General features: G+C 43.7%; 1 protein-coding gene across 2 annotated transcripts; it reads right to left on the bottom strand.

Moving 5' to 3' along the window:
* Positions 1-4,980: 4,980 nt before the first annotated feature.
* NPY2R (neuropeptide Y receptor Y2) lies at positions 4,981-10,719 on the bottom strand. 2 transcript variants are annotated; one of them, XM_068942360.1, is made up of 3 exons: positions 10,601-10,712; positions 9,747-9,855; positions 4,981-7,570 (listed from the first exon to the last, which is right to left on the bottom strand). In XM_068942360.1, exon 3 carries the CDS (start codon positions 7,532-7,534, stop codon positions 6,377-6,379), a length of 1,158 nt encoding a protein of 385 aa, XP_068798461.1. In that variant the 5' UTR covers positions 7,535-7,570; positions 9,747-9,855; positions 10,601-10,712; the 3' UTR covers positions 4,981-6,376. The 2 variants fall into 2 exon arrangements, with proteins under 2 accessions (XP_068798461.1, XP_068798462.1); XM_068942361.1 differs by lacking the exon at positions 9,747-9,855 and having other exon boundaries at positions 10,601-10,719.
* Positions 10,720-11,294: the final 575 nt, after the last annotated feature.

Raw genomic sequence — 11,294 nt, 5'->3', positions numbered from 1 at the left:
GGAAGTTTGTGCTGCCCGCTCCTACTAGCACTGCCAAAAGAAGCATATGCTTCATGCTGTGGTGACAGAAAAGACGTTTTGCTGCTGCACAGTCCCACACCACCATGGCTGCCTCCAGCTCTGTCTTAAAGTATTTGTATTTTGGCATAACCATCTGTCAGACAGTGTTTTTGTAAGTACAAGCACATTATTGCTTCTTACGCGTAAAATATTCTTCCCTGTGGATCTCTCCGTCAGTTCATTTCTGTTACAAGAAGGACTGCTGAAGGGGGCATGGAAAAGGCATGTACTGCTGAAGTGGCCGGGTTTACCAGCACTCATGTCACATATTCGGAAGCGGCCATTGGCGTTTGTTGTCTCTGAGCACGTCAGGACTAGAGACTGTTGGGAGGAACCTGAGCTAGCTTTAAACTAGCACTAATGCATGCAGGGTGAATCAGCCCAAAGGGACCTCTGCTGCAGCTACAGTGTTACTAGCCCAGACTAACTAATCTAAAGCTATCTTAGTTCCTACACTATTATGCAGTTTTCAGTGGAGGTATGCAATCAGTACAAGGGTATCTGTGGACACTTAATGTGAGCTCTCTTTGAGTTTGAGAAACTGAATTATGTTGAACTTGAGAGGCTGTAGACACGTGGCATCTACGCGCTTATGCTTTGTGGAGTCACCCACACGAGTATAACTGGGAAGAAATACTTCCAAATACAGTGTGCAGCACTGATTTAAAGCAAGGAAAAATGGATTCACATTTCTCCAAGCCTAGCTGCCGGAGCAGTCCTCACAACCCATTGGGGAAGGGTGTATCTTCTTTAGCTTGTACTTTCAGTGAGTAATGCTGTGGAACTGTGGCTTTCCTCCGCTAAGTTACACTTGTTCTGATCCAGTGTGAAGTGTAAGTATGCTAGCTGTTTCACCATCTCCCTTACCTTAAATAAATGAAAAAGTCACAGTGCTAGCAACAGACTTTGAAGTTTGATTGAGTACAAAGAGCTGTAATTTGTGAGGATGGCAGTAAATGGGAGAATTGCCCCAGACCTGTTTTGTTTTCTGTCAGCCTTGAAGGGCTGGAAATAGCTTGGCCCTGTATGTTCAACCATAGTTTCCACTGTTGAAAAGATCATGTATACATGAAATTGTAGGTTCCTTGATTATTGTATGTATGAGAGTTGCTCAATATACAAATACAAGTCCGTTTCATATAAACTCCAGTTTTGCAAATTCAGCTCCCAGTCTGAGAGGCAAACTATGATCTGTTTCTTTTATGCAGTACCAGCAAAAAAAATTATGATTTTTTCAAACTGAAGTGTGCCTCCACTATCAGATATGTTATTCCATGATCTTTAAATTCTATAGCTGGATGCTCTCTTCCTTGCAAAACAGCTCAGTGAAGTCCGAGAGGGGAAAGGTTATAGCCCAAATACCAATTTTTTCATATATCCCCATTTGAAATGATATTCTGAGGAGTATGCATGCTTTATTCATCCCATGTGCTGATTGGAATTAATAATACATCCATTGCTTCTGATAAATTATCAGTAGCGAGCTGTTTACATATATTGCATTTAAGCGAAAGGAATGATTCAGAGTAATATACAGACACAGATTTACTTGCTTGAGAACATGTCCTGATTTTCAAGGCTCAAATTATTAGAGGAATTTCTCCTCCAGGTTCCTCAGTTTCCCCAGATAGCACTGTCCTTGTGCATACAATTGATCTGTGTCTTCATTTGCCCTAGTTTGATTTTAACACGTTTCTCTCTCTGCCCAGACTTAGAGAAAAAGGAAAAGTTCTTAAATCAGTTAAGTCCTCAATAGCCCTGTTCTTGCTTCCTCTTTCTTTCTTCTTGAAATGTCTATTCATTCTCCATTTCGTATTTCCTAGAGGTGCAGTTTTAGCAGTTTCACATTACCTCACTACCTTCATATTTTCTCTTTAAATAACATTCAATTTAATACTTTTTACAACATGAAGATGAGAAATGAACATCACTATTGACTGAATAAATAATCATTTACAATGCAGCGTTAAAAATATGGCCTTTGTCTTCAACAACACTGACCCTACATGGATTTACATACATATCTCCTAATTTCTTAGGGCAAAGAACTTGTAATTAGCTCTCTAATTGTGAAGTGGCATTTATAATGACAGTATCAGGTAAATAACTGAAGGATACCAAGACAAAATTTATCCCTTAAGGTCACTGTCTGGATTAATACAAGAAAAGTCCCTGATGTAGTTTAGAAACTAAGCAGCGAGATAATGGATTGTACAAATCTGTGAACTTACTGGTTCTTTTGGGGTCTGACAGATATGACGCAGATAATTTTTCATTCAGTTATTACTCTTGGTGTAATTTAACTTAACAATATTTTGGCAATGTCTGTATTTCCGTTACACATTTTGTATGAGACGTGATTATAACAACTACATGTCAATGGACAATAATTTCCAACAAACTTAGCCCTACCAAACAGTTTTTGCACAGCTCTGCAATACAATGTATATACAAATATGTAAGTATATAAATCCATTTGCTGTGCATACCTAACCCCTCTATTGTAGTTGCTTATACTCACAAACGTAATTTTTCTCACTATATGGAGATTACAATTCTCAGTAGAGACTCTTTACTCATAATGCTAGCTGAGAGGATTCAGCACTGTCTTCAGAAACCTAGCTCCACTGGCCTCCCGTAAGACCCTGGGCAAAACTCACTCAGGACTGCATCTGCATCTCCACTTGTAGCCTTGAACAGGCTGCATGACTGTTAGCACTAGAGCAGAAGTAGCGTGGGGCTGTGTGCATGGTGCTGTGCGCAAGTTGTTATGCCTTCCTCTGAGGCAACCTGTAAGAGCTTTAGCAGAGTACATGAGTGCAGCTCTTCTGCCTCCAGGCTAGGGCTGGCTTGTACCCACCCAGAGTTCAGTACCCCTGCTCTGCTGCTGCCTAAGCCTGGAGCACTTATATTTCCGCCAGTACAATTCACAAGGCATCAGAATGTGTTCTTCCAGGCAGGCCCAGAACTAACTAAATGCTGAGGAGCTGAGGTGCTAGGTTACATCTGATGGGATTTGTATGGTAGATAGGTATCCCTTGTATGTGCAAACCACAGACGTACTCTGAAAGTCCAGAGTAAGACCCCTCCAGAGATTAGCATGGTGCTGCTTCGCTTGCTTTCCACCTGCCTGCAACTCAGTATCTTAATAGTAGAAGTACTCATGTACTCATGGCGGGCCCAAGTTAAATTCTGTCTATACATGTTTTGATTTCCTCGGCCTGGAATCCAAGTGCCAGGCAAATATCATAACTACCAGGCTACAAAATTATGGTACTAAATGTTGAATTACTTGTTGACTGAAAGGTTAAATAGAACAGCTTTAAGAGGAGGTGCTGAGGTAGTAATCTACCTCAGGAGATGCTGCAGCATGGTGGCTAGTTCATTTGCCTGATAATTGAGGCATGTTGGTTCAAATTCTTGGTCTGAATCAGAGATGACATTGTATCTTGGGTCTCCCACCACCTACGTGCATATTCTTAAATGAGAATTATTGCGGATTTTCTTTAGTTTTTTATAAAACTTGTATCAATTCAATGGGAAAAGGATGACTTGTTAGTCAATTGTTAATTAAAGCACTGATGTGAGAATGGGGAGACCTGGATTCTGATTCCTATTTCAGGCAAAGCAGAACCACCTTCATAGATGGAACTGAAGGAATCCTCTGCACACACGTCAGTCCAGTGGTTAGAGCCTGCTTATAGGTTCATTTTAACTTAGGAAGAAATGAGGACTAACCCTCTGTTTCCACATCCTTCTGACAGTAGGATTTTGGGGAATTCTGAGGAACATTCCCATATCACTGCTTTTGATGAGAGAGTGCCTAATTTTCCTACAACAGGAGGAGGTACTAAAGTGAACCCCAGTGCAGGTAGCTGTGTGTTCATGCAGGTACTGCCCCTAGCAGTGAGGATGGTTAGCAGCAGGCTCTGCACGCTGGCTCTTGTAGATCCTATTCTCAAGTGCCCAAGGGCAAATCCACCCCATGCCAGTGGGGCACTGTGCTGAGGTGTGTGAGACCCTAATGCAGGTGCAGACCCAGGTACTAGCTCCACATGACATAGACATAGTGGAAAGCAATGTAGTAAATTAGTGCAGCCAACTTTGGCTCAACACGATGGCTGCAGAGAAAGCTCAGTAAGCAGTAAAATAAAGATACCATGAAATAGACTGAAACATAATTTGTAATTAATCATTTTACACAGGATGATGTAAAGCAGCCTTAAAAATTGAGAATCAGCCCTGCAATTGTAGCTTTAACACACACTGTCATGGTTACTTCAAAACTGTCTATATACCACACTCTAACATGCTTAAAAGATTTGAAACAGAACTTATAATTGGAAGTTTGGGGAGGGTTTTTTTCTTCTTTTAAATAAAAGAGGCTATTTATGGAAAAATAAGGACATATATTTTAATGTATTTTTGATGGAGCATTTAGAGGCAACTGTAACTGATACATATGATTGATGTCCATAATAATTGGACACTTCAGTAATCCTTCCTCACCCGTAACCGTTTTGAGCTTACATTTTGGATATTATTAATACTCAGACAAAAATAACTTGTGGACAATACGAAAGCACGTGGTGGAGAATTAATCTATTTTTGTAGAACTGTTTAAAAATGATGGATACTTTTGCTTGCTTGAGTAAACACTAGCTAACTCTCTTGCCTTTGCCCGTTTGTGAAAATCCAAGTCCAAATGATTTCATGGAAATTTAAAGATTGATGGCAAGACACCTCACACACAAAGATGAATTTCTTCACTTGATAAAGATCTGACGCCATTATATTACTAACTTTAGTACTAGAGTTTGGTTGTTTTCTAATTTGTAAGAGAGTACAAAATGAATTTAGGAACAGTGAGAAACAGAAAAAATGAGGCAGTTAAAACAAAATGCAGCTATGAAAAAAGTCTCTAAGTGGAACTATCACACTTATTTTTATTCTACATCAGCAACAGGGCAGCTTAGAATAAACATGGATTGAAATTTTCTTCATCTCTTTAAAGAGTTTAAAGAGGCTAAACAAGGACACAGAAAAGTTGAACATTGCTGCGTACAACACAGTAAACAGATTAAAATTTTATACCTGAGCAAAAAAAGGAATTTAACTGTTAACTACAGCATGCAGAATAACTAGTAAGTTATCACATGAATCCAACATGCTGTTATTAAGTTATACTCATTCAGATGTTCTTAATTTTTACAAACACTAAGGATGGGAAAAGCTCCGAGACGAGGTGTGTGTGTGACATAAAACCACAACAAGGAAAAGCACATTACCATCTAGCAGCGTTCCAGAGGAGCAAAATTATCTCCTGTTCTATTATCCAAGGAGAAAGCAGCAACAGTTCAAAGCCTGTGGAGTTAATAATACCTTAGACATTTAAGCAGGGCCTAAAAATTAAAATATTGGCAGTTCTGTCAGTTTACGAAGTGCTCACGGAAGACCTGAGCCTGCATCCCCTGCATGCCCTCAAATGCCGCTTTGAAGTGTTGTGTTAGTGAGCTGTTGCAAATGCATAATGAAAGGTGTGGATCTGCAGGGAATCAGTGATCAGGGCACAGACTTGTACTTTTCTCACCAGCATAACTTTATAAGGAATGATTTTTTTCCTCAACTTCATTGACCTAAACCCACATTTTGATTTAGGTAGAGACTTTACCTTTCTTTACATTGAATCTAATTCTTTTATCTTTTTTTCTCCGCAATCCATTTAGAATGTTCTGGTTTGAAGTATTTCAGTACGAGTCAAAATCAGTAACATATTTCTCTTCTTAATTTCTTTTGCTTCGCAAAGCATACTTATGGGAGAGGGAGGGTCTGAGAAGTGTGAGCTTTAACCAGTGTAGTCCATTTTCTCCAGATACGCTTTGTTCCTCTCTCAGACTTCTGTTCTCCGTGTTCTCCACATCCAATCTCTCTCCTGTTCTGTTCTCCTGTTCCCCTCCATGCAATACCAAAGTTTCCTGCTCCCACCAGCAGTACTTTCATGTTACAATTCAGCTGTTTGTCTTCCTGTGGCAAAAAATGGCAAAAAGAGATGTGAGGGATGGGAGTGGGGGGGAATCCCCCGTACCATGTTAGAGAGAGCCATAAACAAAGTCTCTCCTTTCTATTTCTTTGGAGTTGTATAGTTACATATTGTTGATGTCAGTCAACTCCCCTTGAATCATACCACCTGCCTTGACTTTCCTGCTAGTTTTATTTCACCATTTATGATTAAAACTATGTATTAAAAATGCATGGGTCAAAAGGGACTTAGAACTTTGTCCAGAATATATTCATTTCTTCTTTAAAGTCAGGTATCTTAGACGTTGGTAGGTTGTGTGAAAGAGTCTCCAGGGAAATTATTCTTCTTTGCTTCTAGTTTCTTCCTGGCTTTGAAAGCTGCTGATACTTCAGGGTGAATGGAGTCCAAACGCTGTTCGCACTGGAAAGCCGTGAGGAAGGCCGTCCTGTAGTTGTTATTCATCCAGCCGTAGAGAAGGGGGTTAGCAAAGGTTGAGCACATGGCAATGACATGAAACACTGTGTAGATCAGTTTGTACTCTTTCAGGTCTAACACCTGACTGTCGATATCACTGACCAGTTGGAAGGTGTGAAAGGGCAGCCAGCTGACAGCAAACACCACAACCACACACACCAGCATCTTGGTGGTTTTCTGTCGGCGGTGGTGGTAGTGGTCATTCCCTGCCCCGGGACTAACGTGGTTCTTGAGTTTGGTCCAAATACGGGTGTAAGCATAGGAGATAACTGCCAAAGGCAGCACGTACTGGATCAGAAGCATGGAGACACTGTAGATGGTGCCGTAGTTAAGCTGCCCCTCCCCTGGCCACTTTTCAGAGCAGACCACAATCTTGAAGTCCGGAATGATCTCAATCAGCGAGTACTCACGGAAGATGGCCAGAGGACTTGCTAACAAGGCACTGACTGCCCAAGCTACTCCTATGATGAGGAAGCTGATCCGCTTGGAAATTTTGCTTTCCAAGTGGTAGACGATGCAGCGATGCCGATCCAAAGCAATCACAGTCAAAGTGACAGTAGACACATGCACAGCAAGAGCCTGGGCATAAGGCACCAGGTGGCACAAGACTGGGCCCAGCTTCCATTCACCCAACAGTGTGTAAACTAACGTGAAGGGCAGGCACAATGTATTCACCAGCAGATCAGCCACAGCCAAGTTGGCAATGAAGAAGTTTGTCACTGTGCGCATGCTTTTGAACTTGATGATCACGTGGATCACAAGGGAGTTCCCAATCACTCCCAACAGGATGATGGAACAGTAAGCAAAGATGAGGATGATCTGCACTTCAACCAGCGTGGTGCTGTCCTTCAGTTCTGGTTTAGGGTCAAGAGCCAATTCATTGAGTGGTGTGGTAAATCTTGGCAAGTACAGCCTGGTGTACAACTCCATTTTCATTTCATCTGTCTGGTTTTCTTCGCCTGTTGCTGCAAGGGGCCCCATCCTTGCAGCAGCCTGGTCTAATCGGTAGAGCTGTGCCTGAAAAACAAAACGATACAAGAGCACGTAAATAAATCAGTCATACAGCGGCTAAGACAAGAAGTAATGGGCTAAAGCTAGAGCTCTTTCCTCCTCTAACTCACATTCTACATCTCAGGATTAAGAGAAGATCCGTCTTAATATATTCAAATTCTATTGCCCTTACATTTGAAGCCCAATCCTGTAATATTATTCAGGCACGACTCCTGCTGAAAATTGGGACAGATTTCAAAAGCATTTCAAAGATAAAGTTTGTCTAAGTAAATGCAGAAGGATTAAGATCCTGCTGGGCAGCATATCCTTTTCCACAATCCAGTAACTAAAACTGCTGCTGATTTAGCACAAAACTTCCATTAATTCCTATGGGAATTCTACATGGCACCATCCAGACTGTTATTAGTACAATAATCTTCCAGTTTTTCCTTAATGGAAAGTGTTTCCTTTAAATAGTTACTAAATTCTTGTAGGTTTATACCCATCCTTAATGCTAGAGAACTTATTACTTAGGTCTTCCTTCAAGAAACCTTCTATTAAGAAAGTGCCACAAGGCAAACAAAAATACCACTCTAGTTGAATGGAAATAATAGCAGTTCTCTGAAATGACTGTTAAACCAATCTGCTCTGAAATGAACTCATGAAACAATTCATGTTTATAAACAGTTATAAATAATATTTTTTGTGTGCTGTGTTTGAAAAAACATAGCTCCTCAGAAGCTGCCAATCAAGGATTCATTTCTAACTGCAGTCATAGAGAAGGGCAAATCATTCTTCTACTGAGATCAGTAAGAATTTCACCACTGGCATAAAAATCACATTTTGTTGCCTCCCTACACAGGCCGAGCCAAATTCTGCTCAGCTAACTTACGCTGACCTAAGACTTCAATAGGCTTGAGTAGATACATGGATGTTTTACAGCTAATTTTTGACTTGGACTTCAATCCTATGCAAAATATGTGTCTATCCCCTGTACGCTGCCCAGACTTTGGGTGCCATGCTAAGTGATAGTACCCTGCACCTGGTGACTCCTTGACTTGAGCTGTGAAAATACTAAACAGAAGATTGTCAGGACACAGTGGGCTCATCGAGAAGACGTCATTATTTGTCGCTGAAGGGGAGGCCAAAACTGAATTATTAACTCCACATTTCCATTCATACGCTCCTTAAGGAAGGCAAGACTAGAGAAGAAATATCACTTCCTTGCCATTAGGCATTACTCACAACTTAGCTGACCTCAAGCTCAGGTCTGCCTAAAGAAACAGTATACCTATGGCTTCATATGTCTTTTTTTAAAAACATCAGATTCACTTTACTGTAGATTATCATCCCTACCTCTTATCACCATTGACATGTATCAATGGCATCCTTTTATTTGATTTCCTGAGTTGCGTGGTCTATACATTTGCACCTGCATTTGTGATTGGCTACTAAATTAAGGTTCAGACACCAGTGTTGTCTCCCAGTGGGTGACTGAGCCCTCTCTGTTATGCTTGCATCCCACACAACGTTGCAAAAAAACTTCTCAGCACAAGCCCCTTTTCTCAAAAGCAACAGATCAACTACATGAACTGAAAGGCAATTTTCCCCAGGCTAAAATTATGCTATGCTGTTTTAGTTTACTTTTACTGTACAGTTATCAGTGTAAGCCTTAAGACGTTTAACACTGTGTAGTTACAGATATGTAACTGAGATGTGTCAGCTCTTCATAGAAACTCATCCTGCCATCTTTCGTAATGTCATCAGTCATCCACTACTAGCCTAAAAAAGGATGGCAGGACTGAATCTCTTATCAACACACCTTTAGTCCATATCAAGTTAAAAATGTAAGAAAGAGATCCATGACAATTTGCACAGCCAAGGCTATGCAGAACTTAAGAGCACTTCTGCATCTGCTTTTTCCTTCAAACTGTTTACCTACAACCAAGAATTGGGTTGTATATTATTAGGTTAGAGACTTGGTGAGATCCCAGGACTGTCAGCTGCCCCAAAATCTCATAATTTTTTCATTGTAAAATAGGAACGGGCCATGTTTACACAACATAGTAGAAGGGTGAGAGGGAGGGCAAATTTCACTGCTTTGCTGTGAATCTAGGGAGGATGATGGAACTCAGCAAAATAACATAGCATCCCTTTCTTTCTGAAAATATTTTCACCCGTTTCTCCAGTCCCTGATGCCTACCTCCACTCCCTTATTTAGGAAAGCCTTCTTTTATTCTGCCAGTTGTTTTGTTTGTTGCTGCCCTGTTTGTGTTGTTGGAAGGTGTTTGGATCCTGTAAATAAAGCAAAACTGGGAGAGGAAAGAAGGACAACCAGGTTTTAGAGCTCAAGCAGAGATGAGATGGGGAGTGGGTAAGAGATGAAATAGATTGGACAAATTGGACACTGTCAGTGGGACAGTTTAGGTGGGCAAAGAATCAGCCTCTTTCAGAGTACTGAGGAGAACTGAGGTAACATGTAAAACCTCAGGTAGTATTTGGCAGGACCCTCTCTGTTCTTTCTTAGTAGAAACTCTCCAGCTGATGGCATTTATTTGCACACCTTGCATATTGCACAGCACTGTTTTTCAAATTCTTTCCAATAGTCAGGTCCTTAGGGGTGAGCATCAGATTGCATCTAACTTTCTGGGCGGGAAAGACCGCAGAGGACTTGTAATGGTTCTGAGAGCAAGTAAGCAAAAAGGGCAAAATACGTGATTACATTAACAAGCAGCATTTCTATCACGACCGCAGTGCCTGCAGCGGGGAAGGGCTTGGAGTTGCTCGAGGTGCAGGTGTAGGCAAGCGCGTCTCGCCGGGTCCCGCTCCCTGCCGTGCCGGGGCGCCGCGGGGCCCTGCCCGCTCCCGCGGAGCCCCTTCCTCCCTGCTGCCGCCCGTCCGCACGGCAAGGCGCTGCCACGGCAGCCGGGCTCCGCGGGCGGAGCGCGGCAGCATCCGCGCCCCGCAGAGGGGCGGCTGGCGGGGCACGGCGCCCGCTTGCCCCGGCGCCGAGCGGCCCCCGGCCCCCGCCCGCTTCCCCTCCCCTCCCCGACTCACCGGGGCGGCTCTCTCCTCCCTGGCGACCGCCGCCTCTTCCCGCGGGCAGAGGCCGCGGCGCACCAGCCCGCCCGGCCGCCGCCCGCTGCGCCCCGCCGAAAGTTTGGAGGCGCCGGCGGCGGCGCCCCCCGCATGTCGCGGGGACGGAGCGGGAGCGGGGCGGGGGGCGGCCCGGCCGCCGCCGCCGCCTCCTCCCTCCCCCGCCGCCGAGGGAGGCGCTCCTCGCAGCGCCCCGCCGCCGCCGGGGCGCCGGGCCCGGCCCCGCTGCCGCACCTGCGGGCGCCGGCTCCGCCCCGCTCGGCTCCGCGCTCCGCGCTCCGGCCTCCGCGCCGCGGGCGGCCGAGGCGAGGCGAGGCGAGGCGGCCTGCTGGCCCGCTGCGGGCGTTTCGTGCTGTGTCGGCCGCGTGTTGCTTGTTCCGGAGGCGACAGCTTTAGTGCTGCCTGGCATTCAAAAAGGTGTTTCTGCCGGGTCTGAGCTGTTGTGCACGCCTTACCCTGCTTCCTAGTGTTCCAGTCCCCAGACTGACTTTTGCTGTTCCGTATCAGGCGATGTGGATGTGCCGATTGCCAGGGCAGGTGTAAGGATGCATGCAGTATTTACATATTTGCTCTAAAGCAAAACGAAAGATTGCGTTTTTATTTACAGGGCTGAAAAGTAAAGGTAACAACTGCTGAGTTTGTTTGGTTCTGTACT

This window comes from Struthio camelus, chromosome 4 (genome assembly GCF_040807025.1).
Source record: "Struthio camelus isolate bStrCam1 chromosome 4, bStrCam1.hap1, whole genome shotgun sequence".
Lineage (NCBI taxonomy): Eukaryota > Metazoa > Chordata > Aves > Struthioniformes > Struthionidae > Struthio > Struthio camelus.
This window is presented reverse-complemented; position numbering and strand designations above follow the sequence as displayed.

Coding starts and splice junctions, on each gene's coding strand:
- NPY2R (XM_068942361.1), bottom strand. CDS start 7,534: ATGGGGCCCCTTGCAGCAACAGGCGAAGAAAACCAGACAGATGAAATG.